Source organism: Polypterus senegalus, chromosome 15, assembly GCF_016835505.1.
Source record: "Polypterus senegalus isolate Bchr_013 chromosome 15, ASM1683550v1, whole genome shotgun sequence".
Lineage (NCBI taxonomy): Eukaryota > Metazoa > Chordata > Cladistia > Polypteriformes > Polypteridae > Polypterus > Polypterus senegalus.
In genome coordinates this window covers 92404610-92428424 of record NC_053168.1, presented here as the reverse complement: position 1 = coordinate 92428424, position 23815 = coordinate 92404610, and the positions used below count along the sequence as shown (strand labels likewise).

Below are 23815 nucleotides of genomic sequence, written 5' to 3'. Positions count from 1 at the left end.
GTCAATTTATGCTCTATAGTGTTTATCTATTTATGTTTTGTGTCAATAAATAGCCTCTTCTTCATTACATGTGAATTTCTATGTGAATACAAGGTGGTGCAATCCTGGGCATGTAAACGTCAAGATCTCCACTTGCTGCAGGGACATCGAACTGTTGGCTGTAAGTCTGCATCCCTATTTCTAGCCCAGAGAGTTTGGACGCGTCATTGTTGTTATTGTTTACATCGCTGCTCGGGTGGACATGGAGAAAGTGGGTGACATCATCCACACCGCTGTTGCTAAATTACAAACACAGCACCCTGAGGCGGTTGTGCTAATCTCTGGAGACTTTTAAACCATGTGATGCTGGACAAAACATTACCTGCCTTCTCCCAGTATGTGGATTGTAACACCCGGGGAAATAGGACTATTGACCTACTGTATGCAAACGTTAAAGACAAATACAGCACCACCCTGCTGCCTGCGCTTGGGAAAGCAGATCATAACCTGGTTCTACTTCAGCCTCACTACAAACCAAGAGTGAGGGAGTTACCTACAACCACATGCTCATTCAGGAAGTGGTCCCCTGAGGCAGAGCAGGCTCTGAGAGATTGCTTTGGAACTACGGACTGAGATATCCTGCAGGGATCATATAGTGAGAACATTGAGGAGTTTGTTGACTCCACTACTGACTACATCAACTTCTGTATGGACATTGTAATTCCAGTAAGAAAAGTATGCTGCTATGCTAACAACAAGCCATGGATTACAAGTGACATCAAGGGACTTTGGAACCAGAAAAAAAGGGCTTTTAAAGGCGGTGATCAGCATGAGCTCAAGCACGTGCAGAAGGAACTCCAAGTCCAGCTCAGGGTGGCAAAGGAGCAGTACAGGAGAAAGCTGGAGCAGAAGTTGAAGAATAAAAGCATGAAGGAAGTGTGGTATGGGATGAAGATCATCACTGGTTGCAGTTCGAAGTAGGATGCCACCATCGAGAGAGACGTGGAGAGAGCAAACCTAATGAACAACTTCTTTAACAGGTTTAACCACCCTAACCCACTCTCACCTCAGAGTACTGCACCCTCCACCCATCCTTCTGCTGATACCAGCATAGGAGAGAGTTTCCCCCCACCCACAATTACAGCAGCCCAGGTAAGCAGAGAGCTGAGGAGACTTCATGCCAGCAAAGCAGAGGGTCCAGATGGAGTATTGCCATGACTGCTGAAGGCTTGTGTGTTGGAGCTGGGGAGTCCTCTACAGCGTATCTTCAACCTGAGCCTGGAACAGGGGAGAGTCCTAAGGCTTTGGAAAAAATCACCACAGTCCCACAGGTATCACGTCCTGGTGAGCTGAATGACTTCAGGCCTGTTGCCCTGACATCACCTGTGATGAAAACCATGGAGCGGATGCTGCTTCACAACCTGAGGTCACAGGTCTGCCACGCCCTTGACCCTCTGCAGTTCACATATCAGGAGAAGGTAGGAGCGGAGGATGCCATCATCTACTGCAGTGTTTTTCAACCGGGGTTCCACGGAACCCTAGCCAAGGGTTCTGCTGAAAAAGTCCTAATGATATAGGACATACTGGTAGATAATTGCACAGGGTTCCATGAGCAAGGTAACCATTCGCGCAGGGTTCCACTCCAGCGAAAAGGTTGAAAAACACTGATCTACTGTATATGCTACACCGATCCCTCTCCCACTTGGACAGAGGCAGTGGTGCAGTAAGAATTATGTTTCTGGACTTCTCTAGCGCCTTCAACACCATCCAACCTCTGCTTCTCAGGGACAAGCTGACAGAGATGGAAATAGATTCATACCTGTTGGCATGGATCGTGGACTGTCTTACAGACAGACCTCAGTATGTGCGTCTCAGGAACTGCAGGTCTGACTTTGTGGTGAGCAACATAGGAGGTACTTTCTCCGATCCTGTTCAACCTATATACATCAGACTTCCAATACAACTCCGAGTCCTGCCACGTGCAAAAGTTCACTGACAACACTGCTATCGTGGGCTGCATCAGGAGTGGGCAGGAGGAGAAGTATAGGAACCTAATCAAGGACTTTGTTAAATGGTGCGACTCAAACCACCTACAACTGAACACCAGCAAAACCAAGGAGCTGGTGGTGGATTTTAGGAGGCCCAGGCCCCTCATGGACCCCGTGATCATCTGAGGTGACTGTGTGCAGAGGGTGCAGGCCTATAAATACCTGGAAATGCAGCTGGATGATAAATTGGACTGAACTGCCAATACTGATGCTCTGTGCAAGAAAGGACAGAGCTGACTATACTTTCCTAGAAAGCTGACATCTTTCAACATCTGCAATAAGATGCTGCAGATGTTCTCTCAGACGGTTGTGGCAAGTGCCCTATTCTATGCGGTGGTGTGCTGGGGAGGCAGCATAAAGAAGAGGGACATCTCATGCCTGGACAAACTGGTGAGGAAGGCAGGCTCTATTGTAGGCACAGAGCTGGGCAGTTTGACATCTGTGGCAGAGCGATGGGCGCTGAGCAGGCTCCTGTCAATCATGAAGAATCCAATGCATCCACTGAGCATTATCATCACCAGACAGAGGAGCAACTTCAGCAACAGATTGCTGTCACTGTCCTGCTCCACTGACAGACTGAGGAGATCGTTCCTCCCCCACACTATGCGACTCTTCAATTTCACCCTGGGGGGTAAACGTTAACATTATACAAAGTCACTGTCTGTTATACCTGCATTTGTATCACTCTTTAATTTAATATTGTTTGTTATCAGTATGCTGCTGCCTGAGTATGAGAATTTCTCCTTAAGGAATTAATAAAGTATCTACCTATCTATCAATGGATATTGTCACCCACGTGTGCATAGGGAGCCGCATAAAGACCCAACGCGTAGTATATCGTGCCTAGGGGCAAAGGCGGGATACTAACCTCTCTTTCTTTATCTCTACAGAAAGACCGAAGCAACACTGCCCTGAATACACCTGGACTCCCTAACCACCTGCTACCACTTCTACATTCCTTCCTTCCCTGTGGTCCACCTCTGATGACATCATGACTCCCATACATCACCTAGGTTCCTTCCCAGCATTCCATCTGTTTGTTTCCGTTACCACCCCATAAATTGTTTCCTTCTACCATTGCCAGTTTGTCTGTTGTAACGCTTGGATGCTAAACACTGACCTGTTGCAAATTCTACAGTATACGGGGCCGGAAAACCCAAACCTTTATAATAGTATTTGTCTCTTTATTACAATATGTATTACTATAATACCACCTGACATGTACTGTTTACTGTAGGTTTATAGTGGCAAAACAAAAAAAAATAAAAAATTGTAATTACTTTTATGACAATTAAATATGAACAAAATGTTCATGATTATGAAACACCATGCCATGTCATGAATGCTCTGCTTTAAAATCTCAACTCAAGATATAGTGCTGTTCCTCAAATTACTATGGAGCCCCAGAAAGGACATGGGTAAAAAAAAAAAAAATTGTGTACACTATTTACAATTCTTGTGCATATTTTCATTACAACACTTCCTTGATTTATGTAATCTGTGCACACATTTTGATTAAACCATTACCATGACTTAGTTAATTTGTGCCCAATTTTCATTTCCCAAATAAAATCTAGCCTTATCGTGGTGTCTCTATCCATTAACTTGTCTTTACAAAATAATAAGGGCAGCAAGGCTATGCACACATCAATTAAATGGTGGGAACGTTTTAATTAAAATGTGCATGAATTAATATAATTGAGCAAATTCTTTAATTAAAACATGCGCATATTATACATCATTCCCACCTTTTTTTTTCTAGCTATAATCCTCGCTGGGGATCACAGATTACACACTCATTCCTAAACAAATTTCAGTCATTTTGCTCTTAGTATTTTATGTTTGGATCTTGACCCATTAAATTCCGCTTCTCAAATTTGTTTATGGTTTAAACTTTCCAGTGTTGGTGACAATGTGTCTTCTGGTTAACAACTCCTGGCAAATCTTGTTTTCATTTTGCTTATAATTTAGCTCTTCAGTTTGTGGCAGTGTCCTCCCTTAAGTTTTAAAGATTTTTCTCAAACATGTGCATCTCCTGTTCCGATTAATGCTGTTCTCACATTTGCTCAGATTTATTTTTTGCCAGAAGGCAATTCAAGGAGGTTGGTGTTAGACCTGAAAAAGCAGATAGATTCTGTCTATGCTGTGGTCCAGGATATCCTCATCAGATACTTACAACTGCCATAACAGAAATATATACAGTAGTTACACCTGTAAGAAAATTACTATATTATTTTGTAATACCATTTAAAGTTACATAATAATAAATCATTGCTGTAGGAAGAAAATTAGAGAAGACAGCAAAGCATAATCATTTATAAAAAATACTTTTTTGCAAGGCTTTCACGGAATCTTATTTTTGGTACTTGGGAGAAGCACACTGTAAGTACAGAAGCAAAAAAGTATGATCACCACATCTTTAAGCACAGAGAAATAACCATGTCATTTTCCTATTTCACTCTTTTACATTTACAGTATTGTTTACAAAATCTCTTCACAGTCACTGCTTTATCAACACAATTTCACAAAATTGCATTCTCAGGTTCTGCTCCCTAAACCACCATTTACTAAAGAGCTTTTATATTCACGTACAGCAATATGTTCTATCATGTGTTTTGGTCTTCTCCACTTCCAGCCTTTCTTAAAACTGGGAAGCCGATTTAGTTTCACTTTATTAGCTTGTGGAGTTTTCATAAGCTAGTGAAAACTGCTATGTTCAAAAGAAGAGTGTGACTCAAGTCAAAAGACTTGGACTTGATTATTGATGACCTGCAACTTGACTCACACTGAAGACGACATACAAAATCTCACATTATAATGCCGTAATTCTTATTTTTCAAATTGCATTCTTTTCATTTACACTCTGATAATATAATCTAAGCATTCAATACTTACAATAATCATCTGGAGAAATAATCGTGTTGGTGGGTAACAAAAATAGAGGGATCAGCATTAGGGATTATCAATTCTGAATATTTTTAATTTACTGCAGACTACACTGCAAAAATTAAATAGTCATCTGCAAGATATGAGGGTCAAAAACCATCAACACATTTTTAAATCCTGTCATTTCAATATTATTTAAGTCTTAATAATAATTAATAAAAACTTGACCGCAAATACAAGTGATGCATCACTGTTCCAAATAATGTACCACTTCAGCATTGGAACCCTCCATCTGTCTCCTTGGCTGCATGCCAAATCTGCTGGCCCAGTTTCATGCTACCCCTTTCTAACCACGATTCACAATCTGATATACCAATTCAAGTCACTACATGGGGTGCAAATACAACACAAAGTCTACTTGTTTTCCTCATGAACTGCTGATCAAAGTATAACAATATGCTGTAAGTATATTGTAAGTACTTTAAGTACAGTTGTGGCCAAAAGTTTTGAGAATGACACAAGTGTTGGTTTTCACAAGTATAATTACAAGCATTTCATAAGTTTCAAAGGCTTTTATTGTCAATTACATTAAGTTTATTCAAATAGTCAATATTTGCAGTGTTGGCCCTTCTATTTCAGGACCTCTGCAATTTGCCCTGGCATGCGGCCAATCAACTTCCAGGCCAAATCCTGACTGATGGCAGCCTATTCTTGCATAATCAACCCTTGGGGTTTCTCAGAATTTGTGGGGTTTTGTTTGTTCACCTGCCTCTTGAGGATTGACCACAAGTTCTCAATGGGATTAAGGTCTGGGGAGTTTCCTGCCCATGGACCCAAAATATTGATGTTCTGTTCCACGAGCCACTTAGTTATCACTTTTGCCTTATGGTACGGTGCTCCATCATGCTGGAAAAGGCACTGTCTGTCACCAAACTGTTATTGGATTGTTGGGAGAAGGTGCTCTTGAAGGATGTTTTGGTACCATTTTGTGTTCTTAGGCAAAATTGTGAGTGAGCCCAATCCCTTGGCTGAGAAGTAACCACACATGGTCTCAGGATGCTTTACTGTTGGCATGACACAGGACTGATGGTAGCACTCATCTTTTCTTATTCAGACAATCTTTTTTCCGGATGCCCCAAACAATCGGAAAGGGGATTCATCAGAGAAAATTACTTTACCCCAGTCCTCAGCAGACCAATCCCTGTACCTTTTGCAGAATATCAATCTGTCCCTGATGTTTTTCGTGGATAGAAGTGGCTTCTTTGCTGCCCTTCTTGACACCAGGCCATCCTCCAAAAGTCCTCACCTCACTGTGTGTGCAGATGCACTCACACCTGCCTGCTGCCATTCCTGAGCAAGCTCTGCACTAGTAGTGCCCCGCTCCCGCAGCTGAATCAACTGAATCAACTGGCACTTGCTGGACTTTCTTGAATGCCCTGAATCCTTCTTCACAACAATTGAGCCTCTCTGTTCTCACTCATTCAGCATGACAGAGAGATTTTCAGCCTTGTCCTTGTCAACACTCTGACCTGAAATGATGTCAGCAGGTCCTTTTGTGGCAGGGATGAAATGAAGTGGAAATGGTTTTTTTTTTGGGATTAAGATCACTTTCATGGCAAAATGTTTGTGAAAATTGACGTTTGTGTCATTCTCAAAACTTTTGTCCATAAAAGTATTGTGCAAGGCTACTGATGTGATGGCTATGTTCTGAAGTGGAAAATCTTCCATTTTTGAACTGCAAACTGTTTGTATTTTTATTATTTTGCTCAAACAAAGCAGGATGAACTGAATTTACAGGACTTTAATTACAGGCATTGCAAGCATCCTCTCTTGTACATTCTTCCTGCATTGTACCAGTAATTTATGCATGTTTCAGTTGTTTTCTTTATCCTAGGACTAGGAATTACAGAATGTGTTTACAGCTTGCGAAAGGAAGAAGTAAGCAAATACTTAAAAAGATCAAACACTTTGATCAGAGTTACATGTCATCAGGACAAGATAGGCTATCAAATGTGTGCAATGTCACATGTCCCAAAACCCGCCATGCTCATTTCATGTTGGTGCCACATGGGCTGAACTGGCATCCCGGCCAGGAGAGAAAATGGTTCCTTACCTGGACAGGAGACTCTATTTAGACAGATAAGCATCCCGGCTGGGAGGAAGAAGAGATCAGACCCAGAAGGAAAGACCAAAAGGGATGGACGAACAGCCCACTGGGAAAGAAAGACATCACTGGATGCTTTTTACTCCCCAAGCATGCTAGATGGCAACAGCCCCAGACTGTTGGTTCCACAGTAGGAAACCACCAAGGCATGCTGAGAGATGTATTCCGGCAGGGCAGACCTGCTGGAGTCACTGCGGGCCATGAGAGTGCGCTGCAGCGAGACAAGCTCCCCGTTATAATCGACTTCCATGTGACCTGGAAGTGCTTCCATAAGAAATTTTCCCAGACAAATCTGGGTAAACAAGTTACTAAACAGTAACACCTAATTTTCTACAACTACAATACATTCTAAATGATGGGAGATATTTGAAATATTTAGGTAACTAATAAATGTGCAAAATATTGTAAAGAATTTATTTTAAAATGAGAGTTGATTATGTAACTATGCCCTGAAATGGGCAGCACAGTGGCAGTACTATTGCCTCAAAACAAGGAGGTTGGGATTCACATCCTAGGTCCTCCTTGAATTGAGTTGCACATTGTCCCCATGTCCGAGCAGGATTCTTCTGGGTGCTCCAGTTTCCTCCCACAGTCTGCAAGCAAATAGGACGTTAAGTGGATTGGCAATACTAAGTTGCCACTAGTGTGTGTATGTGTGCTTGTATGTGTGTGTTCACCCTGTGATGGGCTGGTTCTCTGTCCAAGTATTGATCCTGCCTTGAGCGCTATGCTTGCTGTGATAGGTTCCCACTTCCCTGTGACTGCACTCAGGGTACAGAGGGTTTGGACAATAGATGGATTCTCAGAAGTGACATAGTCTTTCAAAATTCATTCTCATACTGTGTGTATTATGGGGAAATTGTATAACATTGATAGTATATAGTATATACAAATTACTTCAAAGTAAAGTAAAACCTTGATTATTTGTTACTCAATTCACTGTCAGTCTTAAAAAATATATGCACGCCAGCACCTACCTTTGACTGTACTACGAGTGCATGAGGTACTCTGTGAGCTGTGCACATTGGAACAACTCCCTTGTGCTAGAGCACAGTGCTCCTCTCCAGCACCACATGTAATGCCTCATTTTGAAATCACAGTATCAGTTACATACCTTCACTTTTAATAGCATTTTGTAGCTTTTCTCTTTTGTTATAAATAATTTACTATACATTGTTATGACCAATAAACATAACTATGTGGTGTTGGAATTATCACAAAAAACTGAAATTATTAAATGTTTACAAAACAGCGAAAGTGCTTCAAATATTGCTTCAATTTACATAGTAGGAAGAACAACAGTGAATGATAAAAAGTGAGATGCTGAAAAAATTGAAAAATGTGACGAAAAGAGAAACCACTGACAGTAATGTTATTCTGTATTAATGTTAATGTTCTTCTGTACTGTAATTTTCTTTTTAAAGTCTGTTAATATATTAATTGTTAATATGTCGTGATGTGCAGGCAGATGGTGATGTGCTGAGGGGCAGACAAGCCTCTTAGTAAATGAGTTACAGGAGAAGTTAGGAGAAAAAGGAAAGTGCAGCAGAGAGAAGTTTTGAGAAGGGAGTCATGAGACAATAAGCAAGAGTGTTTGCATTATAGAGAATAACAGAACGTGAGTGGAAGGAGATAAACTAATTGGTAGGGAAAGCCAACCAATTGTTATTGTTTAACATAGTATAAGACAGGGCACCGTTTGTAATGGTATGAAGGCTCTTAATTAAAATGTAGAAAACTCCAATACCTCTGAGTTGTGTTTGCTTTTTACGCTGGTCATTACAATATCAAATGAAATAATTAATTTAGCTAATAAGATATTACATTTTGGTAATAATGTTTTGTTTTGTAAATAAATACAACTATTTGTCAAATTTATCTACATTATTTTTAAAGTAGCTGTTCTGTTATACATCTTATCTCTTATCTGTCATAGCTTTTGTCCGGACCCCTTACAGATAATCAAGGTTTTACTGTAAAACAATTGTTTTATATACTACTGACTGTTACTTCTTGTAAGTCTATTCTTAGTACAGATGTTAGTATACATTAGTCATTATCATAATTAGATTAACTATGTTGAAATAATTAAATAAAAAGACTTGATTTGACTTGTTGAAGTTGAAGCTTACTTAAGAACTGCACATGTAGGACTTCAGCCCATCTCAGATGCTTAACACTAGAATTACCAGAGCCTACGAAAAAACTCGTAGATCAGGCCCACCTTAAATCCTTTCGCACCTCTCCGCCAGCATCCTTTGTCCTGTAAATGTGCCGATAAAGACAAGTAGCTGGCTATTCCATCCCCCCACCGACTTAGAACGTGCACAAACTTCTCCTAGCTCATGCCTTAATTGATTATCTGGGAGTGAAGTGGAGTTTTAGAGTGGAAATAATAGATCGTTATTTGGAACACATGCATTTCATGTGTATTCCGTTTCTATAATAATCTGTGTAAACACATTTTTAAAACAGAAATGTTTTTCATATTTTAGTAGTAAATGACAAAATGTAGGCATAAACTGTATAATATATGAAGCCCGAAGTCCAAAGATCAAATAAACACTTTCACAAAAGGTTCAAGGAAAAGACAACAGCTTCCATGGCGTAGCGGTAAGATTTGCTGACTTGTAATCAAGAGTCCCTGGTTCGATCCCGACTCGTATATTTGCCATTTTCAGTAGTGAGCTGCTCTTGTTATTAATATTATACAGTACACACATACACTTAGTTTGCATCTATAACACACAGTGTACATTTATAGGACTTGTAAAAGTTACCTTTTTTTTCACTTTTATTTTCTCTAAATCACAATCACGATACATACTACCCCAAACCCCCAAGGAATGTGACGCTGTTAGTTTTTATTTGAAACTGGGAATAACTGGAGATGTGAGTGGTGTTTTGAGACAATGGAACTGGACATTCTCTCATCTGGAGGGATAAAAGCAGACACACAGACGCTGGAGAATCTGCCTTCTTCGTATCTCACCGTCACTTGATTTTTTTTTTTATTCCGTTTTATTGAGTGTTCCTGCTCACGCTGAATTAGTATGCACCTTATGGTCTATGATGTCAAAAAAAAAAAAAAACAGAGACATAGGTATATATAATATTTGGAATTATTCATTTTATGACCTGTATAGTACATAAAACAAAGTTTGCGTCTGTAACACTTCACTCCCAGATAATCAATCAAGGCATGAGCTGGGAGAAGTTTGTGCACATTCTAAGTCGGTGGGGGGATGGAATTGCCGGCTGCTTGATGCTTGTCTTTATCGGCATGTTTACAGGACAAAGGACGCTGGCGGAGAGGTGCGAACAGATTTAAGGTGTGCCGGATCTACAAGTTTTTTCGTAGGCTCTGGTTATTCTAGTGTTAATATTGTAAAACCATTTGTCACAATTCTTTACATTTCATCTTCTACTATACCACATTCATTGTATTTGGCATAATTACTACTTGCTCTATAGTTCAACTGATTCACGTAGTTTAAAAACTTCAACAAAATACCTACACAGATTGTGAAAGAGTTAGAATTATATTTGGACTTAGCCTGTACTAACTAAGCAGACAGAAAGTTTTCCAAGAAACTACTTACCAGTTTGGTTTTCAATAACAGCCCTGTACATCTTAGCATTACGGTGAGGTTGCCACTGTACACACATGCTTGTTGTGCGAACCTGGTATGTATTGAGGTTTGTCACACCAAGATACACTGTAAAAGAATTAAGAAAAAGTGACTACTGATCGAAAGTATTTGAAAATAAAACTTACGGAGGAATTGAGAAAACTGATTGGCATTCCCCTATATATTTTATGTATATCACTATTTATTAATTCTACATAAATGGCAAGAATAAACATCTCAAAAATCACAATAATTGCTGTAAAACAGCAAGACAGAATTTGTTCTAAAACTTACGAAAATTCTGATGTTAAGAATCTGCTCATTCTTACATGTTTTTGCTTTTCCAATAAGTGCATCACTGGAGCCTGTTGTATATGAAGCAATCACCTTAACACTATATTCAGTGCCACTTAATAAATTAAGAATAAGCATAGTATTTATGTCATCACCCACAAATGTCTCCAAAGCAGGACCTGGAGCTAAAAAAGAAAATAAGTCAGATGTTATGTTCTTAATTTATTTATGTAGTTTGTCTTCTTGACAATACAGCAAGGATTTGATAAAACAAGAGATAGAAAACTGAACACATTAGTCATGCTTACTCTTATGATGTACAACGTAATATGAATAAAGTTAAATTAAATGTTAATGACCATAATATGTTTAATCATTAAAGCTAAATTCTGATGAAACATGCATCCAATTTCTAAATCTGCTTCTTCTATAAAAGAATCACAATAAACCAAAAATGTGCAAAGCAGCCTCAGCACTAAATGAACTACCAACTGTTTTTGCAAGACATACTCATACTTCATTGAATCTGACAGTATATATCTGAGATTCTCAAACTGGATTCCCAGAATGAAAACTGCACAAAAAGCACACAGAATACATTGCAGCTAGGAACAGAACCCAGATGTAAGAAATACAGTATTCGAGTCTTCAGTGGTATACACTGTACTACTATGGTTGCATAAGCAAGTTTTCAGCAGTGAAGTGAATTTGAACAATTCATAAAACACAGTGTTGAAGCATTGTCAGCTGTTTAAGAATTAGGTTAATTTAAAATCAGAGCACCTAATTCTATTTTTGCAAATCTTAATTCTGTTAGAGTTTGGTCCTCTTCTAAGCCTACTCAAGTACTAAGGAGACAGAATAAAAATCGCCTAAATACATTTTCAGAAATCAAACAAAAAATAAATAAATAAAAACAAGCTCAGTAAGCTTAAAGAATAAAATAGAATGTGAATAAGAAGTAAAAAAAACAAACCAGAAATTGGCTGGTATACAATTCTATAGCCCATTGTGGGAGAGGGTGAAGAATCCCATGTAATCCGGAAACGATTGTACCATTCCTCTGAGACACGCAAGTTCCTAGGTGCTGACAATGGCACTGTCAAGAAAAGAGTTCATATCTCAGTTTTGAACTACTAGTTAACACCTGGCTTGATTATAAAAGAATTACTATTATTCAAGTTAATACTAGTTTGCATGCATTAACTGAAAACCGCTAAGGATGCTTTATATTACTTTGAAGTAGGCACACTTCCTGTGCGTTTGAACACTATGTAGATTTTCTGCAATCGTTATGCAAAACTAAACTGCCATGTAAATAGAGTAGATAAAATGCTATTGCTAATGCTAGAAAAGTGTATTTTTTTTCAGTACTATAATTGCCAAGGCCCATCAGCTTGGCAGTTATACACATCCCTACCATCCTACCTCTAAACGCACAGCATACAGTATATTCTTTGCAAATATTTTTATTTGAAGCGTAATCCTATGTTTTCAATCAAAAAATAAAACTTCAGGATTGCCTGACCATGGGAAAAAAAACATGTTAATTATTTAGTAGGGAAAGGTAAAACAACACATTTCTGTCAGCTGGGCACACAAAATAACACATGGAAGTCCAAAGTGATTTTTATGGTGACAATTTTCATACTTTACTTTTTGTTTTATTGTGAGTGCATTCTCCAGATTTGCACTGTTTCATTCTACCAGTTGAGAGAATGACTTGAAAGTATGTTGTGACCTGAGCAGGTTTTTAAGATCTCTAGATTAATATAAAACCATTCAGTATTTAATCATAAAAAGCATAACATCTTTCAGTAAACCCCATCTAATTTAGTTTACAGTTTGGTAGGAAACAGGCTTCTCTTCTAGGCAAACAGTTTACTTGACATGCAAAGTGATGTGAAAATATTGTCATTAATGTCATTTTGCGCATGGCCTGTAATAACCTTATGAGTCACATTACTAGTTACATTGTCTTTTCCTGGGAATTGAGTATAATCTTTCTTCAATTAGGGAATAGTATTTAGTATATATACAGTGGATTTTAAAAGAGTTCATACACCTTTCATTTCTGTACAATTTATTATAGATTTAATTTTAAAAGAATCTGCCTTTTTGGTTCATCAATTTACAAATTAATAACCCATAATGAAAAATTGAAAACTAGTTTATAGAGAGTTTTACAAATTTGTTAAAAATCCAAAACTGAAATCTCTCATTCATACAAAATACAAGTATACAGACCCTTAATTCAATACTTCCTAGAAGCCCCTGTGGCAGCAACTGTAGCTTTTCTTGGCTAAATCTCTATAAGATTTGAACACCTGAATTTGAGCAGTTTATACCATTCTTCATGCCAGATCCTCTGAACCTCTTTTAGATCAGATGGAAAATGTATGTAATCTTCAGGTTTCTCCACAGATATTCAATGTGGTTTAAGTCTAGTATTTGACTGTGCCACTCAAGGACATCAGGTATTTTGTTCTCAATTTGTAATGAAATATAGGTGAATTTTAAGGTGTACCCCAGACTTTCTCATGTACTCAGATATGGGGATAAATATTTGAGGAATAAACCACAAAACAATGATTATATTATGTACATTAAAGAGCCATCAACAAATATATTGAACAATTATTATAAAAGTTAAGTTTAATAAATCGGACTCTGCAGGTGCATGAAAAAAGAAATCAAGTATGTGTTCAGGTAAAGTACCACTTCCGGTACTTTAATACTTAATTCAGATATATAACTTTGTGTAACGACCACATGCCAAATTTCATCCATCTATCTAGTTGCATTTTTGAGTTATCGTGTTTATACACACATACACACACACACACACACACACACACACACACACATACACACACACACATATAATGGTTTTATCGGACCCGAGAAGGTCTAAAAGATCAAGATTAATCAAAATATCGAGGTCAAATGTTTTTCATGATTACTGTACTTTCCCTATACTTAGTGTGCGAAGTGCCAGGTGAATTACTGTCAACAAAAAGTAGGCACCTGAGAGATAAACTGAAACGTTACTCACTCGTGATTTTTCTGTCCATACGGTAAAGGTTTTGTTAAGCAGCACATTCCAATTTCAGACATATGAATTACATCTTGAATTACAAGTGCAAAGAAAGGCGGCACGTAAATCGTTTTCTATCCCACATGCTTTACACGCATATTCAGCTTGCTCTGTCACCGCAAATGCTGTGTGAACACCCAGCCTCCTTTACCAGTCACCATTCACTGGATGAATATGTGCAGGTGGCTGGTGGTGGATGACTTTCAGTTTTAGAGTTAAATGTTACAAGAGTTAAAAACTAACAGCAAGAATATTCATTCAAAAATGAAAAAAACTAAAGTTATTTTTAGTAAATTATAATTTTATTTCAGTTAGTCTTTCCAGCTACTTTAATAGTTTTGTATAGTTTTAGTTTTTCATTTGAGTTTTGTTAATTATTTTATTTCAGTTTACAAAAATGTTTTTTTAATAGCAGTTTCAGTTTTTATTTTAGTTTTCATTAACTATGATAACCTTGATTCAGACAGACACTCCCTTCCAGTTATGTTGGGCATGCAATGGGTGTCAAAAATAGAGTAAATACAACAAAATAAAATAGAACACAGACCTAGACAGCTAATCTATCTTGTCATACCCCAGTCTGAGGTCACATGCGCAATGGACCAAACTTTCTTCAAGGACTGCTCTGTATTTGGGCGCATTCATACTTCCCTCAAATCTGACCAGTCTTCCTGTACCTGCGGCTGAGAAGCACACCCATAGACTAATGCAGCCACCACAACGCTTCATTGTAGGGATGGTGTTAGACAGGTGATGAGCAGGGAATGGTTTTCACCAGACACAAAACTTGAGAGTTTTGCCAAATAGATCATTTTTTGTCTCATCACAACAGAGAATTGTTTTCCCTCATGCTCTCAAAGTCCATTTAATGCATTCTGACAAACTCCAAGTGAGAGTATGTCATTCTACCTTAAATTAATAAATTAAGTGCTGCTGAGATGGTTGGATGTCCAACAGGTTTTCTTGTTAGACTGACAATTGAGCTCTAGGAAGACACCTAGTGATTCCAAACTTCCTGTATTTGACAATTATTGAGACCAATGTACTTTTGGGAACAGCAGAAATGGTTGATGCCCTTGCTCTGATCTATTCCATGTTACAATTTGACTATTTTTGTCCTGACGTGCAGTTTGAACTGTTATATATACAAAGGTGTGCTGGTGTCATCCCTGCGAATGAAACAGAAGCTGCTGAGAGTTTTGTGTTCTGAAGTGTGAGAGTTAATCAAAATGTGTATTTTGCTCCTATTTGATTTTGGTTGCCGCTGAGGAGCCATGAGTGCATTTTTAAAGCTTTTTTGTCCCTTTAGATGGAGATTTTTTTTTTCCTTTTTAAATCTGCACAGGAGCAAAAGCAGCTGTGTTTGGGGGAGCATTTGGAAAAGTTACTTGTACATGTACTTGTTCTTGTTATTTATACCCAACCTAGCATCGGCGAGGCAGGGCAGTAAGCAGCAGTAGTTGACACTGGCATCTCTGTAAGTAAATAATCAGTGTTGCAACACATTCCGGTTGATTTTGCGACTTCTCTCATTGCGCTAAGTATCATAGTTTGCTTGCAGGAGCGATTTATTTGCGGTAACCTGAGACAGAGACTGCGGGCTGAGGGGAGGGGGAAGTGTGACATCAGGAGTGGGGCGCCAGACGGGGCCCTGCTCTCTTACATGCCAGCCTTCGTTCGAGTCGCCTCTCTCAACATGTTGGAGCATACTTTGACTCCGCTTATCTACCAATACCTGTTTGTTTATTGATTTTTAAAGTTTGTCCTAGCTAGTATATTAAAAAAATGATCATATAATTCAACTTTTGAAAACCTACTTTAATTTTCTTTATATATTGCTGTTTTAAACAGTCAGCTATATCAGGATTAGTAACAGCACACTTTAACAAAGACTATAGCACTATGCTGATGGCATGCACGTTATTAAATTTGGGCTCATCAATTTGACTTATGCAAAATAAAAATGAATTGTTTTTTTATTGTGGTGAATGGGAAAGTATTATGTATCAAATTTTCTACTTGATTATATCCAGAGTTGATTTTTTGCAAAAAGGCTAAGTTAGATGTGGATCAAACTATTCAATGAATTGTGAAACAACTTTGTATTTGCACAAATATTTGAGCAATCACAGGCATCTGTAAATCCTATACATTATGTTTATAGAAGGTGCGTCAAAGGTATTGTGTTCCCAGGGTGCTACTGCATGTCATTTGGTTCCTTTACTTGCCAAATTATAGCCATGTTTTCATAATTCACAAAACTCTCTCCTTTCTGCCTCCAATAAAATGCTGCCTTCCATCTTCCAAAAAAAAAGTAATTCCTTCTTGCTTTGTCCTCCAACAAAATCTGTTTTTTCTTTCTTCTCATTCATACATTTAATATAAAACATGAAAGACACAATCTGGATGCATAAGAAGGTTAAGTAAAAATAAAAGTAATCAACCTAATCAGCCAATGATTAGAAAGGGAGATAAACGCATAAGTCTATTTTTATTTTATGTTACATATTCTCTTTGTGCCCTTGTACTGTACTTTTTCTTTTTGAAAACTTATTTATAATCTGAATTTTTATAATCTGTTGCCTCTAAGTCAAACATTAATGCATTAAATTGTGTCATTTACTTCCCAGATTTGAAAGCATTTAAAATTTTTTCTTGTTTATAATTTAAAATGTCGATGCTTTAGTTATTATATTGCATTTTAAGATTACACATTTATCAACTATTTCAAAGTTAGTAAACTATTATATTTTAATAAAGAAAGATTTTTGTGCACATTTTAACAAATAATACATAATGTGAGCATAAGGATACTTCAAACTCCGCAATACCCTGAATACTATAAAAGCTAATATTTGTCAATACTTACAGGTTCTTCCAATGGAAGAGCTGCTAAGTCCGTCTCCATCTGAATAGACTGGAATGACTGTAATTTTGTACTCGGTGTCAGAGAGCAGTGGCTGAAGAAGGATGTTGTTTTGTCTTCCTGGCACCATAATCTGAAAGAAAATGACATACTAATTATTCAGGATACTTCCTATAATCGGAATACCTTACAAAATCTACTTTTGTTATATAAACCTATTGAAAGTAACAATACCAAATATAGTAGCACAACAAAAAGAGGAAAGAATGATGGATTTTTTCTTATTGTACTTATTAGTTAAGTGATTATTAGAGATGTGTTTTATACCAAAGATCCTTTCCACTGAAAAATGATAAACAAATTTAAAATATATCTTATAGTTTTGACCCATCATCTTGTGATTGTGAGGTTTACTTTTTTCTTATTCTTTAAGATATTCCACATTTACAACCTCTGTAATTAAAAAACTCTTGAATCTTTTGAAGGTATTTTTTAATCTAGTTCATTTGGAGCAGTTATTTCAAACTGTGTAGTAATTTCTTACCTAGTCTGGTTCAGTTAGGTAAAGGTGAATATGCCAATCTCTCCCTGGTGCAGCCCACTGAAACCCTTTAGAAACAGTGGTCTGGGTGCAGTAGCAGGGAAACTTTGAGCGGTTTGTGTAAATTATGAATGTGATCTGATATGGGATCACTCAAACTACAGCATACTATAGATCAAGGTACTGTATACCATTACTGCCAATAATGAGGGAATCACAGTACAAAAAAATACACATATACATATAAATGTAACACATTTTGCAAAAACTGGTTACACAAGTACAGGCCAGTCAGAGCAGGCCACGTATCTGATTCAGACGCCCATCCTCTGTATCTCTCTTGTGATTGGATAACAGTTCACCAAGATAAAAAAAAGTTGTAAATTCACTTGAGTGGGTCAATGAAACCACAAACTGAGGGTTGAACGGGTCAGCAGCAGTGAGGCACCTGCATGTCCCACATCTAACAGTTGTGGGGTCAAAAATGCCAGTGTGGGGTGACACTTTTTGTAACTATAAGATCTGTGTTATTAAAGTAATCAATATTTAACTAGCAGCATTACCTCTTCATACTAGAAAATCAGTGTAAACAAGGGACCTTATCAGCATTTCTCCTGGCAGAGGCCAAAAAATATCTAGTACCTAAATGGGTTAAAATAGTGGTCAAACGAATAGATTGTTTATTTTAATGCTGAAAATTCTGTCTCATGGCAATCCATCTAACTCCTCTACACTGCAGTGTTCCTTTGAGATATTTCATAATAATAAAAAAATCATCATTTTATTATTCCACACTTCAATATAAATATGACTTTGAATACTAAATCAATCTCAACCTGGCCTGATGATGCCTCTCTGCAGCTGTGGGACTGCTGTAAGAGGACTAACTGGGACATTTTTGAAAGTCCAGACCTGGAACTCTGCACCGACAGTGTATTGTGTTACATCAAAACCTGCATTGACACTGGCACAGTGGAGAAACATATCCGTGTCTGTCTAAACCAGAAGCCCTGGATAACAAGAGAGGTTCAGCGGCTGCTATAGAAAAAGAACTCTGTCTTTATGTGCGGTGACAAGGTTCTCTGCAGTATGACACACTCCAACCTGAAAAGAGGCATCAGAAAGGCTAAGAGGGACTACAGGAGAAGGATTGAGGAGCACCTGAACAGTAATAACAGCAGGCAGGTTTGGCAGAGAGTCCAGCACTTCAACTACAGAACCAGTCATGGAGCTGCTGAAGGTGACACCTCAATGGCAGAGGAGCTGAACCACTTCTTTGCACGCTTTGAGATGGAACTACAAGAGGCAGCTGTCACACATGCAGTAGCAGCTCACAACAATACCACCCCCTCCCTTAGGGTGGAGGAACATAAGGTGAGACACTCGTTCCAGGCTGTCAATCCTACGAAGGCAGTAGGTCCTGGGGGTGTCCCTGGACGTGTGTTGAGGAGCTGTGCAGAGCAGCTGGCTGGGGTCTTTACAAAGATCTTTAACCTGTCACTGTCCCAGTTCCTCCTTGTCTGAAATCCCCCATCTTACTCCTTTTACCAAAAAAATCACCCATAACCTGCCTGAATGACTATCGGCCAGTAGCGCTCACCCCGTTGTTGAAGTGTTTAGAGAGACTGGTCTAGAGTCATATCATGTCCTTCATCCCTCCCACCTTTGATGCACACCAATTTGCTTACAGGGCTAACAGGTCTACGGAGGACGTTGTTGCTGCTGCTCTCCATGCTACCCTGTCCCATCTGGAGCACCAAGGGGGATACGCACGTCTCCTCTTTATTGATTGTAGCTCTGCTTTTAACACCATCCTCCCTCACAGATTGGTGTGCAAGCTGCTAGCCCTGGGATTCCCGTATTCCACCTGTATATGGATTAAAGACTTCCTGACAGACCACACACAAAGGGTTAGGGTGGGCCCTCACATCTCCTCGGCCATCAGCATCAGCTGAGCCCCCAGCTCTTCACGCTGTACACACATGACTGCGCCCCTGCCCACCTCAGCAACACCATTGTCAAATTTGTAGATGACACCACTGTGGTGGGGCTCATCTCTGGGGAGGATGAGTCTGCCTACAGGGACGAAGTGGAGTGGCTGACAGCATGGTGCACTGACAACAACCTGCTCCTGAACACAATTAAGACGAAGGAGCTTGTTGTGAACTTCAGGAAAAAGAAAATGGAGATCAAACCACTCTATATCATAGGGGAATATGTGGAGAGGGTGTCAGACTTCTGCTTCCTGGGAGTCCACATCATGGAAGACCTGTCCTGGGGTGTGAACACAGCTGAGCTGGCAAAGAAGGCTCAGCAGGGACTTCATTTCCTGAGAGTCCTCAGGAAAAATAACATACCCCAAAAACTGCTGGTGTCCTTCTATCGCTACTCTATTGAGATTATCCTGTGCTACTGCCTCTGCGTGTGGTTTTCCTGCTGCACAACAGCGCAGAGGAAAACACTTCAGTGGATTGTAAAGACTGCCCAGCAGATCATTAGCTGCTCTTTACCCACTCTGGATGAACTGCACAGCTCTCGCTGCCTCAGGAAGGCAGAAAATATCTTAAAAGACTCCTCACACCCCACTCATGACATGTTCCAACTGTTGCCATCAGGCAAAAGATATAGGAGCATCAAAACAAAGACTTATAAAGACTTATAGACTGAATAACAGTTTCTACCCTGTTGTTATTAGGTCAATGAATGCCACCTAATCACCTCCAATGCAGCAGTGCAATAGATGACATCTTGTGCAATAGTGTTCATGTGCAATTTTGTGTTTGTGTTCTACCTTATCCTTTTCTTATTTATTAATTTATATTTTGACACCGCAGGGACTACGCCTAATTTCATTGTATTTGTTACAATGACAATAAAGATATTATGATTATGAAATGGTTATAGATCCCAGGAGGTTTACTTTCTCCAGGAATGTTGCTGAATGAGTTTTTGCTTTCCTCTCCTTTACTGTCAAATAGGCAATAGCTAATATTAATTAACACACTATATATTGTTATAATACTTTCATGTAAATTAGTTTAAAATTGCTCTGCTTTACAGGGCATTTAAAATAACCTATTTCTATATGTGTTAGTATTATAAGAATTATCACACAATATATGCTGTACGGTATAATTACTTCATTAACACAATTGAATTAAATTGCACAAAGATTATAACTATGCTTATTCACAGGTGAAGAATGCTGCAATCCTGTTTTGTCATTATGGAATGCTATATTGAAAAAGAAAAGGGTGTATTTACACTTTTTAAGAGTGGAGGAAGTGTCTCGGCTAAAGAAGAAATAATGTCATGTATGTGGTTTTTTGCAGTCATTTTAGCCTCTGTACATTACTGATGTGCATCTCTGTACTATGAAATTAATCTAGAATCTGTACAGCAAACTGACATGAACTCAAGAAGAATATGCAAATATGCTATTAATGCACATTAAGCTTTAAATTAAAAATGGTCAATTTATTTCATTTTAGTGGGATATAAAGAAGTGGTGTTATCTCATTAACCATGTTTTCTTCTAGTCACGTTTGTTGACTTCCTTTACAACACATAAAATGCTGCATTTAAACAAGCCATACTAGTGACAGTTATAAATAATAAAATTACTACATTGTCTGCTTAGTTTGTGTTCAATGCTTTAGTACAAAACACAGTACAAAATAAAAGACCATGCTTACCACTTCTTCAGCACGATCTCCTCTTGCTGTCACATAGGACACCCTGTATTGGCGGACATTTTGGTCAACATTATCCCAGGATACTTTCATGCTGAAGGTAGTTTCATCAGTGACAATCAAATTTCTTACTCCACTGCGTATAACTGGAGAGTTGAAAAATAAAACACAATAAATAGCATGATGCTGCTGATTTCTTTATTTAATCTTTTTAAACATCTGCATGACATCTAGTAGACATATTTTGGTCAAAAATCAAAAGACTTTGTAGCAAAATTGAAGCCTCTTTGACACTAGCACTCAGACTCGACTTATAATCTATTACTGACAACCCAGGTATTAATCAAAGACCACAGATTTTCTACTACATTGATGAAAGTGAGTTTTACAGGCAGGTGACTTTAAAAACATGCAGTGGATTAGTACTTTACCGTTATGAAAAAAAATGTTTAATTTCTTTTAGAAAAGAGTAGCATTTTTGCTCTTTAACAGTCATGCTAAAAAGCACAGAAAATCACAAAACCAAACTAACGTTAAAATATATATGGTAAACACATTTCAACTTTAAGTGTAATAAAATGAAATCCAGTTATACTGTATGAATGTGACATGCACTGGCACCTTTGCACACACTCAGACTCTGGTCATCTGTAACGAAACCGAACAGATTTGTGGTTGAGGCACAGAACCCAAAAGATTTTCAAAATAAAACAAATCTTTATTAAAGTGACACCAAAACAAAACAAAATTCTAGTGTCATGCCCTTTAAAATAACTGCAGTCCTCTGCAATGATACTGATGGAATAAACAGTATATGCACAACAATAAACAAAAATAAGTGAAGATGAATCTGTGCAGTATTTATATGGCTCAAAAATCTTCATTCTCCCAGGACAAAAATCAAGAGTACAGAAAAAACAGTTATCAAAATGAAAAGTGAAAAAAGCACAAATACAAGAAAATGAATGAAAAAAAAAAAAAAAAAATCAGGCAATGCTCCATATACAAGGGTCGCTATATCAACATTCCTCATTTGCCTTCTCTGTCCTACGCCAGACAGTCAAACTTTTCAGTTTTTTTATGGCAAACTATCTCATTAACACCGGTTTGACACAAACCTGTCAGCGATGCCACTTGTGACCTTCCATCCCATCGCCTCAATCTAGGCAGAAGCCTCTGTCTATTTCAGGCATCTCATTCATGCAAAGGAGGGTGTATGGCTGCCGGCGTGAGCACACGCACACAACACAACTTCAGGCAGTTTACTCACCCACGTCAAAACTGCCAACAATGTTTTACACCTCTGGCATGCCTAAATACCACGATCACAGCCGTTTGTTTCACAATATGTAGCAATTCTTCCAGTGGTATTTTTGTAAGGGCTCCGCTCTCCGCTTGTTATCTTTAGACTAGCCAGTTTTCACCTTGGCCACAACAGGCAGCTTAGTATATGATGTGTGGTCTGCTCTGTAATGTTGCTACCTTGCTCTCTATTTGGTCAAAATTGCATGTTCACACTTCAAACTTTTAAAAAGTTAAGTGCCTTTACTTTACTGATTGTAAGTCATTTTACACTGGTCTTAATTGATTGAGAAGGGCTGAGAACATAATATGAGCTTGCAATTGACAAGAGGGAAGGCCCTGGTTACAGTGATTCTGTAGGCTTGTTGTTATGGCAGCACTTCAAATAGCCCTAACAAGAAAAGCAAGTGGGAGAGGGATGGATAAAAATCAAGTATTTAACACATCCTGTAATGTGCTAATAATTATTATATTAATTCACTACAAGATTCAGATTTTATCCCTAAACATAGATTATTAATGGTTCAAAACACACACAAACTCCACAAACAAGTGTGTAGAATGCATAATAGCTCTATGTATCAACTAGAAGCATCCCAAGTTAAAAACAGTTTTCAAACATTATTACATGGGGAAAAGTAGTATACTGTACAGTGCCCAGCTTTATTATGGAAATGTAAATCAGAAAAGCTGCAGAGCGATAAAGTAAAATCAAAATCTTAAAAGAAAATCTTTATATCTAGAGCTTGTTTCAGTTTTCATGTGATATTACCGTTTTACTCGTGTACCACGCGCCCTCGTGTAAAACGCGCACCCTACATTTTACAAAGAAAATTGCGAAAATCGTTTTGCCCCATGTACGATGCGCGTTGTGATTGTATAGGACATTTAGGGCACGTTTTCCGTGAAATGCCCTTCTGTTTTTGTTGCATGATGAAAGTTTTTCTTTCTTCCATCGCCGATCTCGAACACATGACTCTGGAACACTGTACTTGCGACGTGCAGCCCGATTTCCTATCTTCTCTGCTTCCAAAATCACTTTTAGTTTCTCTCCCGCCATGAAGGAGTGTAAATGCTTGCTACTATCTATGCTGAATGACGACGGCAAACTGATTCAAAAACAACAGTGAGCGAGCGAGCCCAAGCAGAAGAAGTAAACATTACAGAATTACATTTCCTCGTGTATGACGCACACCTCATTTTCTAATGCTAATTTTCGGGAAAAAATGTGCACATGGTACACGCATAAATAGGTAATAGTTTTAACTAATTTTCAATTTTTTTATTTACTTTTATATCTATATTGACCACAAA

General features: G+C 38.3%; 1 protein-coding gene across 3 annotated transcripts in view; it reads right to left on the bottom strand.

The window, feature by feature from the left end:
* The window catches only part of col14a1a (collagen, type XIV, alpha 1a), a 501463-nt gene that overhangs the window by 225784 nt on the left and 251864 nt on the right, over positions 1–23815 (bottom strand). For all 3 annotated transcript variants that reach the window (XM_039736768.1, XM_039736767.1, XM_039736766.1), the window contains exons 16-20: positions 21203–21345; positions 16970–17099; positions 11980–12102; positions 11039–11188; positions 10680–10796 (exon numbers count right to left, since the gene is read on the bottom strand). In XM_039736768.1, coding sequence (XP_039592702.1) covers positions 10680–10796; positions 11039–11188; positions 11980–12102; positions 16970–17099; positions 21203–21345 — 663 coding nt within the window. The remainder of the gene's footprint in view (positions 1–10679; positions 10797–11038; positions 11189–11979; positions 12103–16969; positions 17100–21202; positions 21346–23815) is intronic.